This window comes from Synchiropus splendidus, chromosome 2 (assembly GCF_027744825.2).
Source record: "Synchiropus splendidus isolate RoL2022-P1 chromosome 2, RoL_Sspl_1.0, whole genome shotgun sequence".
Lineage (NCBI taxonomy): Eukaryota > Metazoa > Chordata > Actinopteri > Syngnathiformes > Callionymidae > Synchiropus > Synchiropus splendidus.
In genome coordinates, this window is record NC_071335.1 from 18,438,443 (window position 1) to 18,460,848 (window position 22,406).

At 41.9% G+C, this 22,406-nt stretch overlaps 1 protein-coding gene across 3 annotated transcripts in view; it reads right to left on the reverse strand.

Annotated features, from left to right (window-relative positions):
- Window positions 1-22,406, reverse strand: part of LOC128753714 (protocadherin-10-like) — a 41,532-nt gene that overhangs the window by 1,582 nt on the left and 17,544 nt on the right. Inside the window, exons 3-5 of one of the 3 annotated variants that reach the window (XM_053855691.1) lie at window positions 21,820-21,878; window positions 21,422-21,528; window positions 3,357-3,740 (exon numbers count right to left, since the gene is read on the reverse strand). In XM_053855691.1, coding sequence (XP_053711666.1) covers window positions 3,357-3,740; window positions 21,422-21,528; window positions 21,820-21,878 — 550 coding nt within the window. Of the gene's footprint in view, window positions 1-5; window positions 3,741-21,421; window positions 21,529-21,819; window positions 21,879-22,406 lie in introns of those variants that run through there. The other 2 variants (XM_053855692.1, XM_053855690.1) reach the window with 2 other exon arrangements.

A 22,406-nucleotide genomic window follows, 5' to 3' on the forward strand; every position in this document is an offset into this window, starting at 1 on the left:
TGAAAAGACAAAGAATACAGTCATTAAGACAAATAAAAGTTTCCCGCGAGACTTTTTAGTGACACAGTCTGTTCGAAACACTGTCTGTTGAAGGATACGTGCCACAGAGGACTCTCTGTGAAGCTATTTTTATACCCAAAAGGCTGGTCATCCGACCACAACGCAGAGACTAATTTGGGAATTGGGCATTCGACTCCATGAGCGAGTGGAGATAAATGTTTGAAATTTTGCAGTTGCATTATGTATGGGTACAAAATACACAGCAGATTAATTGCCTCATTCATTTTCAACAAACTGATCATTAAACATTCACACAGTCTCTATCAAGGCATCAAAACCATTCGCTTGTGCAGTTTAAAAGGTAAAATATTCCCATTACAGGCTGTTCTTTCTGTGTACGGTTGTGTTTCAAAACGCAACAAAACAGGTTTTTTTGCATTGCCTTTTAAAGATTCATGAAAAAAGTGAACAAATGAACACACATAACACATGTACAAATGCGTGAGATATGAGGAGTATTTGGCCTGGCGCTGCAAGGCCAATGTGCAGAATCAGGAGAAAAGCAGCCTCTGACACCTGAAGGCGAAATACCAATTATTTTTTTTGCACAGACCTGAGGTATGTTCGGAAGATTGTTTTCCTTCCTTTGCCAGGTCACAAACATTCATTTACCTGAGAGGCACTGCTTAGTTTGCTTGTGGTATCATGGCGGATGGTGGTTAGCATGGTAGTGACTTAACTGGAAATGACTTCTCCACTGAATGTGTATATCAAATCCATTCTCTACTCTCAGGGCTAATGGAATATTCATGGCAACTGGAAGCATGGAAAGCAAATGAAAGCAGCCCCTGGCTTGCTACTTTTCTTTTTTTTTTCTTCTGGGCATCCACAAAGAGCTGCTCAATAATGCACAAGGAAACATTTTTTATTGGAGAAATTATTCATGTAAACTTCATTAGGCAAATTAATTTGTCATATTTGAGTTCAACCTTGGATTTTAACTGAGCTAAATCCACAGACCAGCTTTGTTGGATGGGGCATAGATATGGCCTGCAGCTCATGGGTTTGTTTGCTCAAACATTCTTTTGACCTCGGGGCGGTTGAGTGGTTTTCCCAATGCAAACAGTATATTGAGTCATGCCTCATTCTCTATCGCACGTGTCCGTCAACTTGTCTGATGCCACCTTCCTCGGCTCTCATTTGTACAGTTGAGGAGACGGACATGGTGAGGGTGAGAACCCTGGGTATCAAACCCCGTCATCTCCAAATTGAAGTCAGAACTCCCTGCTGAGGAAACTAATTCTGTCTGCGAGTTCTTGACTTCTTTGGCCCCCACCTCCAGCTGGGGGCCAGAGGTCCAGCAGGAACACAGATCAATGGTAAATCAAATCACTGGTATTTTGGCTCTTCAGCAAAACGTCACGTTCCTGCTGGCACATCACTTCATCCAGCAGTCTGATGCCTCACGCCTCAATTTGTGGATTTCAAAATCATCACTAAAGTCTTGTCCATATGTCCAAGTGATCTCTCTTGAAATCCTGTCGGGTAAAAATGGGATTTTTTTAATCCGCCGACATTGTTCAAATTGTGACTTGGCGGGTTGAGGGTCAATGTCTGGTTTTGATATAAATGACCAGAAGGAGGCTACGATAGTTTGTGAGCAGACCAAAGAGCCTTGTGGCTCCGTGTTGAAAGACTACACAGATATGATCCACCATCTCACTTCGACTCCAACAGCCAGGAAAACAAGCGCTTGTTGTAGACGCTTCAGTGCATAAATATATTTTTCCGGCTGTAAAGAATTGCCTCCTCATGTAATTCAGAGAGACCCTCCTCATTCAGAGTGACAACAACAACCACTAACCTCAAGGACATTTATGGCATGAGCACTTTCCCGTCCTACAACCTCCAGAAAATCGTCCCATAATTGTTGCGTCAGACGTGATTCAGTCCTTGACTTCAAATTGGTATGTCTCCCAAATTGTGATCCCGAGGTGAATATACTCTATAGGGAGCTTGCAAACAGGAAGTTGAAATCTAGATTGAAAGAAGCGAAATTCAACTTCTATAATGTTCCAACTGATTATTTTGGAGTCATGAAATTTAAAAACATCATCATTTAAAACAATTTCAGTTGATGTGTTGAAACTTTGAAATTACATGAATCATTGTTTCACAGAATGCCTCTGTCCATTTTTTCAAAATGGAGGGAACCTGTGCTTATACGGTAATTTTTTTTTTACTGGAAGTCAAAACCTTTATTTAATGTTTAAAAAACGATGACATACTCAGAAATGTAATGTGTTTTACATCCATCCAAACTCTTGTTGGTTGGCGCTGACTTGAAGGGGAATTCCAAATTTGGAATTTTGAACAATGTAAATAAATCGTTTTTGAACTTAATTGTTATTTAGTAACATGAAGAACATGGATGAATAGTGCCAGGGTTGTTTTTTTTTTTCCTCTTGGGGAAAAGATTGTGATTTCCCCTTCATCCAAAATTGATCCAGTTCCTTCAACAATGGTACTTCTGCCACCCATCAGCCTCAAGGCACTTTAGAACTCTGATGACACGGTTGTTGAGAAGGCCACTCTTGAAGTTTCTTACGCGTAACTGCACTCACTATTTGCTAAGTCATTCTGAATTTCAGAAGGCTCTTTTAAAAGGAGGTGACACATTGAAGTTCGAACATGCCTGAGCACTCTAGCAAATGAGTAGGGAAGTCATCCTGAGGATTTAAATATTGATGAATATTAATATGAGTTCTTAACAGAGGATGACCTGGGAAATGAAAATACTTTTGATACACATAGCATTGTCAGGGACGCGTGTGAGATGGATGGTGTGAAGGACAAAGGCGACGAGTTTCCTTTGATGGAGACCTTTGCTTGTATGAGCATCAGATAAAGAAGATTCAATGGAAGGAAAAAAAAAGGATCCCACAGGGAATTTAGAGGGAAAAGAAAAATGGGCCACTTCAAAATCGGTGCGATTATGATTCAAACTGATTTTATTTTTTAAGTTACATGATTACAGACAGTGTGAAATCAAAGTGGGGGTTAGATCTATTTTATACAGACTTTGGAGAAGGGGAGTTAGAAATAGAAAATATTATACATATGACACAGCACGTGACAAAATGGTATAAAATAAAAACAAACAAAATAAAACATATATGAGAAAACAATCCAGCAGAACATAAAGCCACAATTTATATCTCCTTAAAATAGAAGAGATAGAACAAATATTTAAGAAAAAAAAAATGTCCCAATTGCTCATCTTCCCCTTCTCTAGTATCTGTACTGGACCAGACCAAAGTCATATGGTCCTAAAGAATTTTCATACTGATACTCACAGAGAAAGGTAGGTTTGTACGGGAGCGTCCCCCTATCATACTCTTTCCTCTCTAGCGTGCTGGAGCTGTACTGCTGTTGTTGCGGATGAAGGTGATGGTGAAGGCTGTTGTGTGACTGTGACCTTTGACCATCCTTGCCAAAGGTGGAGAATGACCTATCGCTGGACGAGGCAGTGGACGAGGTCATGGCGACTTGGTCGGACAGGTTGACGGAGGAGGGTACCTCAGTGTCAGGTAACGTGGCGTCCATCCCTGGGACGTGAAGGTTGCTGCGGTAGTCGGGCCCCTGGCGCCCGTCGGATGGCACAAAGGACGGCATCCAGCAGCGGTCAGAGTGGCCAAGAGCCTTACACTCCTCCGTGCAGTTAGAGAACAGATCAGCACCTGCAGTGAGGATACGAGTCGAGGAAGAAGGATGGAGTGGCGGTAGATGGAGAGGTGATAAATGTGGAGAGAAAATTGCAGATTGAAGGATGATAAAAGGTATGTGAGGAGCATGAGAGGGGAGGTGGTGGATATATTTCCAGAGGAGACAAGAGAAGAAGAGAGAACAAGAGTTAACAATCATTTGCCTGTGACACAAGTAGGAGAAAAAAAAATGTTCCAAGAGCTATTCATCAAACAGACAAGACCAACATTGATGAAGCAAAGTGTTTGTTTTTTTTCTCCGCCTCATTCATTCTGAATGAGATGTGCAATCGGGCTGATGTTGTAAAACTCATCCCTTTCACCCCAAAGTCTCAGTCTCACAATTGCTTGCCAAAAACAAAGAGACAAATGTGATTCCAAGGCGGATCAAATATTGTTCTGGTGGTGAGGGAGCGAGGATGGAAGCCCACTTCTCCCCCCCACGGTGCCACCTCACGCCTCTTCCCCCATTCAATGGTACTTCCACCCAGCTTGGGGCTGTACGTGATATCGACGCTGTTTTGTTGGTTAAGAGATCTAATGGTTTAATATCAAGTCACAAGTGGACCTCAGCCACAGCTTTGACTGTACCGCCAAAATTATGTTTCACACATTCCATAGTCCAAATAAGTGTTTTTCAACAGCAAGATAGAAAGACTACTCAAGATTGAACACAGTGTGCCATCATCAGAGTACAAGTTTATTAGTCAATAACTGCAAAAAGTAGATTATTTTCTTGCACCCAAATACGCGAATGACATCACTTTGTTGTTTGTGAAAAGCATTCTCCGCCAACACCCTTTGCAGCTGACAACCTTAATACTGCAGTGCATTTTCTCATGTGTTGTTTATTGTTTGATGCTTTTTCTTCTCTTTCCGAGATACCGATCGACTTCATTTCGTGCTGCTGAATGTGGGAAGTCACCACGGCAACTTGGCACCCAAGCTCCACCTCTGGCCAAGAGGTCTCAGACAACTTCCCCCTTCCCAAGAACAAAAGCCCGGTTTGTTTGTGTTCACATTTCGGATTTTTGTGCAAACATTTACCCGAGCCCAAAGTGCGACAGTCTCCCAAGTTTTTGCCAGGATGTTGGTCACATTTCAAATTGAACCGGCGGTGAATTCGGTGGTCAGTGGATATTCACAAGCTCACTTCTGTACTTTAATATTTAATTTCATAGGGAAGCTCTTTTTCAATGACAAGGGGTGGCTATGGTGTTAATAAGTTAGTAGTGTCTCACATATCGCTTTGTTTTTCATCCAATAGATGCCCTTTTATTTGGAGAATAGGGAGAGAGAAAAACAAGTTTTTTGTCAAAAGAAAGTTCAGGGACCACGTCAGAATGTGCCCACAAACCTAAATCTAAAAGGCTCCAGTATCTAAAGTAGGCCATGTGAGAAAGACAAACCCATTTTCTGCAGTAATTAGTCCCGTTTGGCGCAATAACACATTAACCCACAAATGTGACAATGAAGTCGACGGCACACGTAGCACCATGTGTTTGCTGGAAGCCAACGGCTACGATCAGGGATCGCTGTTTCCAGTCGCAGGAGTTGGGGACACCAGCACACATGGGTCTTACAAGATGCAAATATCTGCACTTGCTTATCGACTGGGTGCGTCCGACTTTTTTGCTGTTTCACAGACCTGCATGGTCGAAAGGAGTTTATAGTCGATAGTGAACTACACACTGATATGAAAGGGACAATGCTTCGATTTAGGAGCACAAGCAGCCAGAAATGGAGCGCAAAAAGGGGCAATGGTGAATGTTCTTTATAGACAGAAAGAGATGGATTAAATAGGAAAGATAGTTTTTGCCAGTTGTATAACGCTTACTCTCTTGTCTTAAAGTGCTACATGCTTCTTTTTTCCTAAGTTTCCTGAGCCAGGCCACTTGTTCTCCCAGGCCGCCATAAATATCTGATCACTTTGCTTGCTTCCGTGTTTGTTGGAGCCGAACAAGGCAGGAAAACCACCCGAAGATGTTGTGCCCCGTGTTGCAACCTGGATGACCGGCTGACTGGCGCGATCTAGTCTCCCCTCTTTGCTACAGGGTTCTCCTTTTGGATCAGCTTCATTTGCAAGAGAGGCATTCTAAAATTGTCAGATCGCACTCTGTCACTCATCCCTGTACAGAGTGACACAGTGTGAAATTGACAAAGACAACTGCCAAAAACATCATATTGAAATAAGGAAGAAAACCAAACCAAAAAAAAAAAAAAAAAAAAACAACTCTGAATTAACACTTGGAATGATACACCGGAGAAGCAAACACACACATACAACCAGCACAAAAGGCCTCCTAGACATGTTAATTACACTTTCAAAGTGAATAAAGGGAATGTGGAAGAATGGAACCAGCTTTATGAAAAAAAAAAAAAAAGGAAAAGGAGAAAACAAGAGGCATGAACAGAGTCATCATAATAATGAGACCCTGCGGCTACGCTTTCCTTGTACAGAATGGATTTGAGGTTTTTCCTCGAGAAGAAGAAATGGTGTGATCAAAGTGAGGATGTGGGTAGTGTAGAGGAGAGGAGCAAAAAAAAAAAACTGGAGCTGGAGAAACAAAGAGGGTGTGAAAGTGACAGTTTTCCCCAGAGATGGAGGCGCGGTTTAAAATCAAAGAGTCCACTTACATACATCTAGTCGGGTGATCTGTTCAACTGATCATGACACTGCTCCTTGTTCGTGTTCAGGAGTGACTCACCAACTTTTGTAACAGTCATGCGCTGTATTCATCAATATATGACCCAAAAAGAGGATCAAGAACACACCCTTTTAGATGAATAAGACTTTGAAAACTTCAACAGACTTATAGCTACATTACGGGAAAAAAAAACCAAGAAAAAAACGGTGGTAGCACGGCAACATTCTCTGTGACCTAGTGTGAAACGCTGTTTATGTTAATATCCGTTCGCCTGTTTTTGCCTATGTGCCGTTGTGTAATTTGACAGAGCAATGTCACATCATTTACTTTTATGAGCTCTTGCTAGTCAAGCTGCTGCTCATGGACCCTTACAACCCCTCCCGAGAGCTGCTGATCTAATTATTTGAAACTACTGACCGTTGTTCCTTATTGTTTGCCAAAGTAGGTCACACACACACACACACACACACACGGCGGCTTTGAGGAGCGCAGAAGAGACGGGAAGATGAAAAATGGGTTCATTCCAGAAGCCCTTCACAGGAAACCTCTAGAACTGATTTCCTAAATTGAATGGGCCGCGATGCGAAACCACAGGAATTGCAACCATTTATTATTTATTTAATTTCACTAATGGATCAGTTCAAACGTGCCATTTTATTTAAATTACAACCTCACAATTTTGAAAAAAAAAGATGGATAACATATCTATATATTTGAGGGACAACTAGGGACGGATGAAAACTAAAGAAGAGAGAAAAAAAAACAAAGCAAGAGAATAAAATGTTCATTACTTGAACAGTTGGAGAGTCGAATAAAATCACAGCTTTTTTATTAACTGCAGAGTAGCTTCTAATGAAATATATTCACTGATAATGACTGACTGAGGCTGTAAGTTCCATGCAGGGATGTGTAAATAGCTTTCATTATTGCATCAGCTAAGGATGTTACAGTTCTGCAGGTTATGAACTTCTGGTTATGAACTTTCATTCGCCATTGACTACCACCTTGTGACACATTTAATTTTGAATACATTTAAAATGGATAAGAAAAAAAGAGGTGTTTGCTGGCTCGACGTGCTTTCTCTTGTTGTCCGTGGCTGCGATATAGGGACGCCAAGTCTGGCGTCACGCGAGTTAGACTGACTGAGTGACCTGTGTGCCATCGGCTCCCAAGGAATAAAGAGTCTGCTTCTAAAAACAACAGCCTTCAAGACAGCAGGGGAAACAGCAAGATGCATCTGCCTCATGGGGAATGATATCCACAGACGGATGGGGGAATGACCAGTGTAAAGACAGTGTATCACTACATCACCCTTGTGGAAACAAAACAGTTTGGATTGAATCTCCTTTTTGACAAATCCTAAGCATGTGAGGTAACATTAATAGACCGTGATTTCAATGTTTTCCCAAGTAGTTTTAAGCTAAGCTGTGTGAATTTGGACTATATCCATGACCCAGTAAGACAGCAATGTGTTGGTGACCAGCTGCCCGAGGAAGTTTAGCCCAAAGCACAACTGATTCTGATTGTTTGTCCTTCGCACTCAAGTGATGTGAAAGCCCATTCAACCCCACCTCCTTGTGTGAAGTACGGGGGAAGGGCGCTATGGTCTGTTCTGAATGGGATATAGGACAAACATACGGGCATAAAGCCCGTTTCAAAAACACCACCAGGGAACTCCCTTAGAGCTATTTCAGCTGAACTTCATCCGAAGTCCTTGCGAAGTGCAAACATCTCGTGTTGACCAAGCCATGAACTTATCTCCTGTGGGGGGCACAGGTCAGACCTTGGTCTAACCCTGGTGAGAGGGGTGGAAATGCCTGTGGTTGGAATGACTCAGAGGCGCCAGTTGAAGAGCAAACTGGTGGTCTTTAATGAATACCTGCCATCGCTGAAGGACAGAACTGAGAGAAAATCCGAATGAATAAACCAAAACTTTGATGAATACCACGCAACAAAAACTAATGCTTGCCACCACCGGCGTGTCTGAAAGAGAATGCACTATGAGTTTTCCGTGGGCACCGTTGATTGAAGCGCAACTGCGTATCGGAGACGGAAACCTGAGCTGTGGTCAGGCTTTTATTTAGTGAAACATTCACAGGTCCATTTACTATGCCTTCTTATCTGGCCATGAGAGAATAGTGTCTCGTAAATTGGCAAAGAAAACCTGCAATATGAATAAAAGAATAAAGCAACAAACACTGAGAGAAATTTCAAATATTGGAGCATAAAAAAGCAGGGAAAGAAAAAGTTGTTTCTATCTTAAGATGAACTCTGAAAGTCGTAGCAGTTTGGCTTTGGAGGAAAAAAGCAACATCCAAGAACATTTGGTCCTCCTGAGGAGCCAGATCTGTTCACTGTCTCACTCGTGGCAAACCTATCCTGCAACGTCAAGCCTTCCTATCTGGGTGAGACACAGGCACTGGTCCAGTCAAGCATGGAAATAAATAATATCTTCAACCTTCTGTTAAACACTCTCCTCCAGTATTTCTGCTCCCTCTGATGTCTGCGTTGTGTTTACTATGCACGATTCAGAAAGTCACCTTGAAAAGAGTGTTAGATATTGCTCAAAGGTAACTCAGAAAAAAATAAAAAATAAATAAATAAAGCACATTTGCAGTGATATTTCAGAAGATCATATTGTCATAGCAAAAGCAACTGTAGAGAAATATTGCTTCTTTTGTTTTGGAGTTTAATCCGTGCCGTAATATCTTCAATAAATGACTGAGGCCCACTTCACTCAGTCATTTCGCAGAAGATCTCACGAAAGAGAATGTTCAAAAATGTAAATGTATATATGTTAAATGCTGCCTCAATACATTTGAGTTGATCCATTGTCTTCATTTAGACTCTTCGTGAAGTCATTAACGTAGGTGTTATCTTCAGTGTTTCACATTTACACCGTAAGTCTCCATCACTTTCTTCCGTTAAAATATAAATAAATACACATCAGATCAGACTGATGGACTTGCCCTCCGACAGACTTCACAACTTCTTCTCCCAAAGGTTAGTTTGTGCTCATCACCTTTTGCATGCGTGGGCTGCAGCAGCTCCAGATCGAGCAAATAATTCCGACGATGGCAGACAAAAAGGCTGGATCTATATTTACCTCAAGCGAAGAGACAAATCCAAACGCTGATTTTGAGCGACACATGCTTGCATTTACCCTCGGATTCACCCCTGAAACGTATGCATATTTATGGGGTCTTCTAAAGATAAAGTGGGAGGGAGGGGTGTAAATTCCTTCCTCCTTCCATGGCCTTTGCCTTTTTTGACGGGCTCTCTCCAAATAAGAGTCCTCTTCTGATCCAGAAGGTCTTGACCCATCTCTGCTATTGTGAGTGTACCTTCTACGAAGGCACTAGTCCTCGTCTTTCCAGGATAACAAGGAAATAAGCAGGAGGAGTGGAGCACAGATGGGAAACCAAAGACCCGCACTTCATTTACATACACAGTTAATATCCAAGGATTAAGAGAAAGCTAATTTGTTCCCTTTATTTTTCTTTTTTTTTTTGCATATCGCCCAGCAACGCCAAGTAGACAGAAGGGTGTATTGTACTCAGGAGATGATATGTAAATTTAGCATTCACTGCACATCAAGCTCGGTGTCATGAGCATCTCAAACCGCGCAGAGATTTTTGCCTGCCAGCTCTCTCTCAAAAACAGAGACGTCAACACGTATGTTCGCGAGCACACACATACATCGATGCGTGCTTAAAAATACTCTTTTGCAAAGGCACACGAGAACACGCACCATGTGACACTCAGCCAGTAGCTGTTGATCCTTGTGAAGTACCTTTACTTCTGCCAGCAGAAAGCAAAATAACAACCAAAACAGTGACTGGCAATGACAGGCCCTGCCAGCAGCCCCATCTCTCATCATGACCTTATCACGCTGGAAGAAAACACACACACACACACATGCGCACGCACGCACACGCGCACACACATTCCATGCAAACAGCTTCTCCTACTTCTATTTAAGGTACCATAGTAGATGTTAGATCGACGACTTCAATCACGACGCAAAAGAATCCTCTCAAGGGGGCTGCATGTAGGGAAAGAAATGTGCATAAAAATAATAGTATGTGATTAAAAATAAAGATCTACTTTCATCTGAAGATGAACAATTACTGCGCAGGTACCGATGACAGCTCAGAAAAACTTTTGATTGGATACCGGCTGAAGAGGCTGGTTAGGAATACCAGCTCCACAACAAGCAGTAGGCGAAGACGAGAAGTGGCACTGCTGGAAAATGGAGTGTATCTTGAGAGAATCCTTTCTCCGACTCAGGAATGATGAGGAGCACCATTTTGCGAGGGACTTCGGCGCAGGCAATAGGACCAAACCGCCACAACATCCATAAACGTCAAGCTTAGCTGGCATTTATTGTATTTGCAAATGCATTATGCGGTGTATTTGCAAGTGCTATTACCTTTACACGTAACTCCTTTGAATTTGTCCTGCATTACCCTTTGTTTACCTCTTTATCGTTCTGTAATCCTGCCTCAGATAACTGAGTCGCCCCGCAAGAGGATTAATACAGCGCTGTTTGTGCTCTGTCATATTGAATATTATCAGTGTTGCATTTATACATACATCTTCAGTTACCTACTGCTTAGAGTGGAGTGCTGGAGTCTATCCCAGCAGTCATTTGGCGAGAGGTAGAAATACACCCTGGACAGGGAGCCAGACCACACACACACACACACACAGACACTTAGGGGCAATTTTAGAGTGTCCAATTAACCAATCACATTGACCTGTCTACCTATATATGTGGGAGGAAACTGGAGCACCGAGAAAGGCCACCGGTCCGACCCAGGAATCAAACCCGCAACCTTCTTGCTGCAAAGCGAGAGTGCTTAACTAGTAGCTGTGTGGCCAATGTTGCATTTACGTTCCCTCAAAATGCCCCACATTATGCATTTATGCTTTGTCTAAACTTTCTGTCGAAATTGTTTTATGTTTCAGTCATGAAAAATTTGGAGTTCATCACATGAGTATTCATTTTAACACCACTGTGCTGTACATGCCAAAACTACTATGTATGTTATGTATGTTATTTCTTTGATGTATCCAGGCCATTGAATAGGTATTCGTCGGACAGCAACCAGCAACCAAAGGTTTGGCAGTTGTCATCTTAGCTACGTGAGAATTTGATTCAGTTGCATGGTAAGACAAGTTCGCTCAAGTTACTGAAGTCGGAATAGAAGACAGTGGCAGCCACAAAAGCTATTCTTGCGTGGTCCTTGTCGGATAAAACCAAATACACACTCACGAATAGAAACCTGAAAAACCTCACACAACGTTTTCCTTCCTGCTGTATTCCGTTGATTGAAATCTTCTACTTACTGTTTACGTTCAGAGACGCCATCTTGGATTGTGTACTCGAACAATTTCCGACTGTCAAATCCATCATAAGGTGACGTCATGAACTCAGGCCAGTTAAGACTTTCACATAAATTTATCAGTTCATGGGAGGAACGAATGGCTGCCTTAACAAGCAAAATAACCTCAGTGTACAGGAAGAAATTCTACTACTTAAACGCACATCACAAACACTGCAGCATGTTCAAGTATTTATGTATTAAATATTGACAGAGCTGATTTGAAATAGACTTAGACTTAGGCTTAGACTTAGACTTTCTTTATTGTCATTGCACAAAAACATATCACTAAAAAAATTTCGGTCTGAGGTCTCCAGTTTCCAAAAACAAAAACATGTCGAAAAATAGCAGCAGGAATAGCAGAAAGATGTACAAAAAAAAACAACAAAAAAAAAACCCTCTCTCTCTCTCTCTCTCTCTCTCTATATATATATATATATATATATATATATATATATATATATATAGATGAAGACATTTTCTTATATATATATACACAAATAAACAGTATTGCAGGTATTATAAATATTATAAATCGCAAGACAATAAGGCTCAAAATATCGAGACAAAGTTGTGCAATCAAGTGTCAAAGTACTTGTTCATATCAATACTTTCTCTATTCAAAAAGTAAAGCGAAGTATATCCAAGCACATGAGTCGCCTCACCTCACCTGATTCATTCACTCGCCTCTCTCTGGCTCAGTTTGCAGTTATTTTCTGAGACATTTAATCCTCTTATCCCATTTTCAACCCCATCTCCTATCATCTTTGATGTCACTTTTTTTTTTCTTTGAACAAAACACAAAACCAGTCCCTCGGGTAGGACTACCTCTGTTTTTCATCTAGTCATGTCTGGTCTGAAGAGAAAGCAGACAAAAACCATCAATATGTGGACAACGGTGCCACACAGCAGGGGAGCTGCTATTTTTTATTTTTATTTTTTTTTGCAAGAGTTGGACAATGAGAAACTCCCAGGGCCCCAAAAAAAAAAAAAAAAAAGCTGTGCATGGTGCTTCACAACATGTTCAGTATTGACAGACAGAGAAATTGTGAGAGACAGACAGGACTTTTAATGTTGCCACATGGCTGGCTTGGGATTCAGAGCCAAGATGGCTGCTTGCTCTAATAGCATCTCTGTGATGAATGCCCCCTGCCACCGTTGCGTGTGCGTTTGGAAAGCCTCTGTATGATCATTGATCCTTCATTTGAGGGCTTTTCATCACTCCCTTCAGTATCAATCCAAACAGCATTTGAATCGCCCCACTATTTCGCAGACCTTTCTGTTACAAAACAAATAAAGGAAGCTCAGAAAGGACAAGGTTTTCCCTACAACCGCTGGAAATGGAACTATACGTGTGTATGTTCGGAGAAAATACAGCCCCTTGGTAAATGCACTTCCTTTAAATAAAGTAATTTCTCACAGCTTCATTAGCTCTGAATCTTAATGTTATGACACCACATCAGTGGCTGGTGCGTTTCGTGTGATCAAAGAAGTGGCAATGTTCATATTGTGAAAATGTCTTCACCAATTGGCTGTGAATTTCAGTGCCATACAGCCGTTAAAAAAAGTTAAAGGATTTGCAGAGAGATATGTAGAGGGGAAAAAAATCAATGAATGTACAGCCGGGTTTAAATGAAAGTTATTTTATGTGAAAAATACAAATTGATTTAAAAAAATGAATTCAATTGTGTCAACTTTCATTAATTCCCTTCTGTTTGTGTTCCGATTTTCCTTTCAATACTTGATGCTTTGTTCTCTTGAAAGTCCCCACTATGTGACAAATGCTCATCTTATTTCTTAGCCCCTCGATGCCAGAACTTTTTTCTTCTTTTTTTTACTACACCACAGGCTTCTGTTTACATCAGCTGCTCCAATACATTTCAATACTAAATGGCCAGCGTTAATTCACTTGCATTGGTTCCAAACCTATGTGTTACACACTTTTATTTCCCTCTCAAAAGCTCTTTTTTTTTTTTTTTTTCCGGCAGGCCTATTAAAACAACGATGACTGGAATCTATGATACTTTTAATACCAACACAATTCTTCCAACTTTGAATGAACTCCTATCTTATCTCGCCCTGTCGTCTCCGAACACCAAACTTCATTTCTCACGGAATCTATTGCCTTCCAAAAAGGCTGCGACGAAACACAGCTTGCTAAATTCATTTGACAGCTCATTGACATGAGAAGCTGCAACATGGCGCCCGCCACTAATTCATAATCAGCCATCTAATACTCTGTTGCCACAGTGACTTAATTGTCCCATTTGTCATGGCTGTTGTTCGCACCAAAACAAACGTCAGGATAATGATAATTTCCCGTCTTCCAGCCGTCACGCAGCTGATCAAATGTTCCTCAGACACGATGATGACGGATGATGATGATTATTTTTTGTTCCCCTCTTTCTTCTCTTTTCTTCTTTTCAATTTTTTTGTCTGCTTTGCTCGCACACACTCCCATCAGGTCTCATTAAACCGATGGAGGAATGTCACAAATCTGACAAATACTTGGAAATAGATGCGAAAGGCTTTTGTACCTGACGGATTTGCATTCTGTTTTTTTAACTTTTTTTTGTAAAGGGCCCATATGCTGCTCAGTTCAGATGCTTTTAAAATGATATTGGACCCCAGTGGAAGGAGTAAAGGAGTACATTTATAGTGAGCGGAACACAATGCGACTTGGATACACCTCCCCTGCCTGACCACCAGAGGCTGCCGTGTTCTGAATGTGACTAAGAACGATGAAGACCTAACACAATGTCGCTCCCAAAACCTCTCTTTTAATGACTTTTGCGTCAAATGTTGAGGCATTAGGCTTTTAACTGAAGCAGAATTCCCACCTTCCACGGCAAATCCTGTGCCATGTCAAAGTAAGATGAAGATTAGCGTTGGGATTTTGCTGCTTATGCAACCATTAGAGATTGTGTAGCCATGTTGGGTGCTATATATTCCAAGCTACATCTAAAGTGGTTCAGCTAAAATAGCGTCCGATTGTGTCACGTGTGCGTTTCCCAACCTCCCTGCTTGGAACGTTACAGGAGGAGTCAATATCGGACGCAAAAGTCACGTGAAGATAGTCGCTATTTGACACCTCGGGAGATAGAATGGACTGAGGAGACTGGAAATGTGCTGTTGTATTCAACTTATCTATCGGAATAGTCACTGCAACTTTCGCTGAGGATCATGTAGCCTATTTGTATCTTTAGCCACCAAGCTAACCCGTTCCAACAATGCATGACGTCAGTTCCTGTGACTCCATCTGAGTGCGTGGATATATTCTTATTTTACGATTCCATTTAAATTCATTTAATGTGCCATTCATTTGATATGAATAAAAGGACTTTTTGGAACAGGTAATTCAAAAACTGGAATGCATAAAACAAGATTTAAAAGTATCGAGAATATCCCATAATATGAAAAAAAAAGGTAATTTCTCGCCGTATTGCTCAGTCTTAGTTTAGTGTGATTCCGCCTACTCTGTGGTATGTGTCGGAGCAAGTGGGGCCACGTCACACGGCACTTTTAAGAGCAACAAACACATGTTTCACATACGTCTTGCGTTGCTCAGATATTACAAAAATAACGTCTTTAAAACGGAGGAACCTAGTGATGTGGCTCTTCTGTTATTTGAATATATACGGCAGTTAAAAAAAATTCAGTTAAAAAAAAGCATATGTGCAGCAGACAGTTGACTTGCTGTTCAGACTTCCAGATGGATTTAAAGGTGTGAAATCGGCTTGTGCTGATACGGGTTTTAAACTTGCCAGTACTGAGAAGCACCCCATCCCTGAGTTAATATGCAAGATCAGCATTCTTTCTCTCCAGTGTCCTCATGATTCACAGGGATACCAAATTGGCTGCCTCCATGACTGACAAGAGCGCTTTTGTTTCGGCTTTGGGTCGAGGGAATCAGCATGTTAAGTAGACTGTGTATTGTGTATTCCGCGCTGCATTTATACATACTTTTGTTCAAAGAGGCACTGAAGAACTCGGGAGCCCTATTACGACTTGCATTTAACACAAAGAGCTTAGTCGATGAGCACGGCCAAGTGACCTTTGCATCATTAGGAAATTACAAATAGTGAACAGTCGTGGCCCGAACCAAAAATGCGCTGAACAATGCATGCGGCGAAAGCCGTTTCTCATATTTCCCCGCTGCAATGTGTCGTCGGCTTCAAAGATGGCAGCTGGCCTTTTGATTTAAATCATGTTTGCAGGCTTGCTTTTTTTCTCTCTCTTTTCTGAGAGTGGCCGAGTGGGAAGCGACTGCAAGGTGCGCAGGTTGATATGCTGGATAACTGGAAATGGGTTTGCTTTGATTTCAAAACCGTGTAGGGCACCGGAGGAAAAAGCCGGCTGGAACAACCGTCCCATGTGAAAGCCTTGCCACGAATGCTCCTGCGATAATTGCTATGCAAAGGTTCGGGAAATGAATTACTGATCATCCAAGTGTTACGTCGAGCAAACGTGTGGGAGAAGACAGAATGAAGGATGAGACCCTGCGACGGAATTGTGTGAGTCAGACAAACACACAAGTGAAAGCATACTACATAAATGGCTGCGCACACGAATAACTACGACATGTGGCCTCGGTCTTATTCCTCGGATTATCGCGCACTCAGCGTTACATTTTTAAAAACACACAGCAGCAGATTAGCAAGCCTTTGCTAACTAAAACCATGAAAGAGTCACAGAAACATGCAGAGGAGAAAATGAGCTGCGGTAGAGTTATGAAAAAAAAAAAAAAAAACAGAGCGTCCTCTCGACTGAACTGTTTTCTTCAGTCATTCCTTCAAACAAAGCCACATTCTAGCACAATGCGTTCATGTTAAATCAGACAATAAATCCCCCTCATGCTCACGCACAGTCTGTCTGGTTATGTTTACAGAAGGCAGTGGAAACTCCAGATTCCATCTTTCCAAAGTACTAATAGTGTGATATTGCCTCCTGTGGAGTGGTAAGCTGTCGCTTTCTAAATCCAACTCCGAGGACAAATGCTGATTCCACATTTGAAATACAGATAACAATGGAGTACACGCCCGTCTGTGCCAACTGAGCATATTCAAGTCCAGAACACTTGTTGGAGAGTCCAAAATGTAGACGTGTGCTAGAAGGAGCACTTCACAAAACAGACATAATGGGATTTAAAGTGTTTAAATGACTGGAGCTTAATTAATTTGTCGGGGCTTAGCATAGGGAACCGATCGTGTTGTGGCCAATGATTAAGCAAACGCTGAAAAAATGTGAACAAGTAGGCAAACGCTCAGAAGGCGCAGACCTCAGCCGAGTCAGCGACGTACAACACTGTCTCCAGCGCACTTGCAACACGTCACAAGATCCATCCAATAAACAGAGCCATTTAGAATGAAGAGAGACACATAGTCTCAAGTTAGCATGCTAGCACTTAGCAACTTAAACAGGCGGACATTACATTACCTTGAAAATGCTTATGTTTTTGGAATCAAATCCCATTTCAGTTATAGATAACTTGACCTACGCCTGAACTAGCTGAAAATATTGCATCCATACGAATCAATTATAGAATAGAATAAAACAGAATTACTCTTTATCATCCACCAAGGTGGAAAGTGAAGACAGACCATTCTAAAAGATACATGCAGCAACATACAGGACTGCAAACACTATAAAAAATATGGAAAATTTAAAAATAGTGAGATTTGAAATGCTCGCTCTCGACACCTCCGAGGCTGGAGCGCACACTCCAGGGTTTGATGTCCTGTTGTGGGCTGGAGCTGGGACAGGGATGAGGCGAGTCTGGGACAGAGCGTGACTTGGTTTATGACTTTGTCACAGCCAAACTGCACAGAAGCGCACATTCAGAGCTGGACACGCACCGGGCACCTCTTCACTTCTGGAGAGACGTCACTCACTCGGCAACCCCTCCCACATGCAGCGGCCACACACATAGAGGAACAGCGCACCTGCAGCAGACACTCTACATTCACTCCTACAAAAGACTATTTTAAGGCTTGGAACGCATTATTTCTTTTTCCAACACATTGAAATGGGAAAATTGATTCAGATTTCCAACAATTCGCTTCTCGAACAGCCGTCTGGAACGGACTGTGGTGGAGAACCGGGGCACCACTGTATATGATCTCGCTCATGGAGTCATTCAAAAAGCATCAGATAGAAACAATGGGACGTGGATATTAACCGTCCTGCTGGACCGTCTACCGTGATCATTCCACAGGATAATGAGCTCCATCCGCAAAGCTTCGACACCTATTAGCCAAATTTGTATTCTCAGCAAAGAGGTGATATTAAATCCATTGAGTTCTACAGGGGGGTCGTGAGGGTACGAAGAGTCAGCTACCGTCGGGAGAAAAGGGCGATTCAATATGAAATAAGGCCACAAACTGCTCCATTTACTTCTGTCTGGCTCCACATTGATCAATAAATGAGGTAATATGATTTTCGAAGTACGCCAGGGAATTAAGATGCAGGACAGAGGGCTTCGCTCGAGCCAGCGTGTTACTCTGACGCTGTTGACACTAATGTGGGCATGACTTGACTAAAACCTTAGAGAGCAGGGCTTGTTGTTTTCAATGACGTAGAGCATCACTTTATATGACATAAACAGAACATATTCTGTATTTGCACATCCATTACTTTTCACCACAGACCGAGCTACTTCTGCGAGAGCAGGTAGCATCCATGCCGATTTTCCTAGTGGGGACCCTTATTTCCAAGCCTTCCATCAGCATGTAATTGCCCTGTATGATGCAAAAATGGAAGTTTCTCGCGCTGAAAACAAGATCTAACTAAATGGGAAAAAGCAACTAATGTGTTTGATCAACTGAATCCATTAGCCAAGGAAAGGTAGAATGCTGTTCCAACTGTGAGCCTACTCATGCAGCTGATTAAAATGCATCTCATTATTCATCAATTTACCGTCTGTGCTGTTTGCGTTCACTTGAGTAAACTTATTGATGAGTGCGGCAAGCACCATGGGACTCGTGGTGCCTTGGTGAAACGCCGCTGTCCTTTCAGCACCACGCTGTGAAACAATGTGATAGAACAAATAAGGGATGGAAACGGCAAACCAAAATGATGAGAGAGAAACCATAGAACATCCACTCGCCTTTTTATCTCGGAACTCAAGTACAAATGTGGGAATCAGACACACTAGGAAGTTGAACTCCTTCACGCACCAAGTCAGGAATAAAAGGCCCGCATCACAAATGGTGCTTTCCTTTGTGAGTTTCACGCTCCCACAATGCTCATGGCTTCACCTTCAGCCAATGACAAAGCGCCTTGTAGTCACATGTTTCACTCACGACGTGGAAGTGATTGGTTAGCTCGGGGACAGGACAGAAACTGAAGGAACATGGATGACAAACCGGGAACTAGCTACGAGAATCAGCCCACAAAACAGTCTCAAAACAAACTTGTTCCGAAAAAAAAGGCTCACACTTGGTTGTGTGGCTGTATTTTGGATTCAAACCGGATGACGCTGTCAATCTCAAGTGATTTCCAAGACGTGTTTTCAATCATCCGTCGCACCGCAAGGTAACACCACAAATCTTTATCAGCACCTCAAACGTTCTGTGTTTGGTGCGGCAACTTGGTTTATGTGTGCAATAAACTTGAGAGAAAATCGTGGCAGAATACCATGATATCAATTCTTCACTAAAAAAACGTGATTCATATTTTCCCCCAAATTGTGCAGGCCTAACCTGCACAACTGGACTCCACAGCCTTCTAGTTTTAAGATAGGACATGTAGTGATGAAACAATAGGCAAAGAGCTCAATATTATTTTTCTGACCTACGGGCAGTGACTGAAAGATTGCAGATATGAGAGGGAAAACACGGCTTTCTCCACCACTTGCATTCCCTTTAAGATAGGGGCGATGCTCAGTCATTCAATCTAGAACTGTCAAGTCAAGCATGACTTTAGGTACACCTCCCTGGTGAGGTCCATCCATGTTCAACTGAGAGGAAGCACTAGTGATAGGTAGATGAGGTTTCATGACACAGTATTGAAGGGTTAATGGGGTTTCATGAATCTATGATCAGATTTTCAGAGGCCACCGGGTGGCACTGTCTGCTGATTCAATGAAACCACTCATCATTTCTAAACGCCATCTCGTGGCCTCTGAAATAGGGACACTGTTTTGTCAGACTTGCAACACTGTTTCATGATACCTTTTCTACCATCACAAGAAGCACTTCAAAGAGACGATGTCTTTCAACTTGCCACAGCTTTCCGTCTGAAGAGTTTCTGTGGCTACTTTGCTTCTACCCCAGCGACCCAACTTCAACTTTATTCAGCAGGAATTGGATGGATGGCTATATTACATACATTTATTTGCGTATAAATCTTGATCTTGTCTTAATATTTTACTAGGAATCCAGGATGTTTTTTTTTTTTCTACTTTGCTTATTCTAGCTTTGACTCATCTCCTTCAGTGTTTCCTGAGCCAAAACTCATGAGATAGTGTTTCCTTTGTTCTCTTTGCATCAACTTGTTTCCTTGCCTAATTATTATTTTATTAACAACTCGCAGCCGTTGGCGATCTGAGCTGCGGTAGTGAAGAATTTCCTCCTTGTTTATTGTACTGATTTTTTCTTTTTTTATCAAACCGGCTCGAGTCTATGAAGGTTCTTCACTGATCAGATGCAGTTAAATTTGAAACCAGTCAGAGAATGACGTTGTTAAAAGCATCATTACCTGTTCTTTCACAATGTCGTCCACCACTGTCGTGGCAAGTAAAAATGCGGTATTGAAATTCACAGAAGGCAGAAAGAGACACACTACCGGCAAAGACCAGTCTGTCCTTATCAGAAATGTTCTGTTGAACCCCCGACTATACTCTTTGGTCTGTAGAGGACAAAAGTGCTGTGTGTATTGTTGTCTTCCTTGTTGCCATCACCTATCTTTATTGTAGGTATAGCTGAGATGTGCCAGTTTCCTCTGCCGTACCAGCAGGTTCAAACATTTTTATGTGCATTTCTCGCATTTTTGAGGACTAATCTGACATTGTTTGAGAATTCTGATCACTAGTCTGTAGATATAAACGTTAGTTTCATTTTCATCATTTCATCATTCTTTTCAGGGGCAACTAGAATTAAACATTGTATCTGATATAAAGAGTAACATATAAGTAACACAAAGCACAAAAATTACTGTCCTGTGTTTTACAAATCAATTCACAAGTTAAAGGAAAATCTGAGCCTCATGGATCACTGTGTTTCACATGTCTATTTGAATACAGGGGGCTGTAGTCGCTCAGACTTCTGGCCAGGTTTAACGTCCCACTAGACTGAAGTGTAACCCATAAGCAATAGAAAGAGTAACACGCAAGCATCCAACAAGAATCAAAAATGCTCCACACACAAGCAAGAGGGAAACTTGAATTCATAAATGGTGTGTTGAATAAATATTATGGGCTCACAATAGTATTGTTAGCAAACATTGCAGCTTCTTTGTGTTTCAGAAATGCACTGTAACATAAGTCAGACTATTTCAGCTTCAGCCATTTTTGAAGATTTAGAGTCTGATCGGGGTTTAGTCAGGTCAGATGCAAATGCAGATGGCGACAACACGTGTTACATTGTTTGAGAAACATATACATATATAAATGTGTCTAACTCACCGGCTGAATGGCCCCTGTTGGTGGCATCATGGTCACTGTCGCCTTGTTCACTGTCTCCATGACCGCTGTCTTTGGAGCTCACTATGTCAGCTTCTTGGAAAGCGGAACTGGAAACAATAAGTTACAGCCATGGTTAAATAGGAAAGGTGATGTGGTGGCATGGCAATAATAATAATAATAATAATGCAGGGGTCAGTACCACATGCAATGTTAGGGTTAAATGAGGGTCGCCATGAAAGTGTCAGTAGGTGAAGGGTCAAAATGAGATGTTGCACATGGTGATGAAAGTGTAGGCGCAGCTCTGTTGGTCATGCAGTAGGACTGGCAGCCGCCATTCATGATACCAACATGCATTAGAGTTGTGCGAGTCAGTGAGTTGGACAGTGAGTGACGGCTACCTGTTGACACGTCTTGGCCTGTCCACCAAGTAGCTGAGCTCTGCTCGCTGATGTTTGGTCTGAAAGAAGCAAACATTTAATCACTGCGTGGGACAGACACCACAAATCTCACAGAATATCACTCTGCAGGCGGCGTTTCCCTGCGTGATGCATGCACTTGCATCAGGAGCTGATGCGAGGGACTCACGGAGACGATTCAGTGATTGAGCTGGCCGATGCTAGAACTGAACAACCTTTGTTCGTGCCGCTACTGTGGCGGCTCGTGCATGGAATTATTAACGCAGGACACTCATGCTACACTGCAATCGACAGAGTAACACCTCAGTTATGGAGCAGAAGTTGCTTTGTCCTCACAGAGCTTCCTACCACGTTTTATCTCACTGTTTTATATAAGTACTGGCTTTATGTAAACAATGGATGTGGGGCATCAAATGCTGAATTTAATAGAGCGACTCGGGGTTCAACTCGATAAAGAGATCTGTAGTTGCTCTTGTTTATGAAGTAAAAACACTGATAAGGAATGTACTTTAAAGATAGAGGAAAACTATTGCAAACCGCACACTTCCTTATCCTTGGTAAACAGGGGA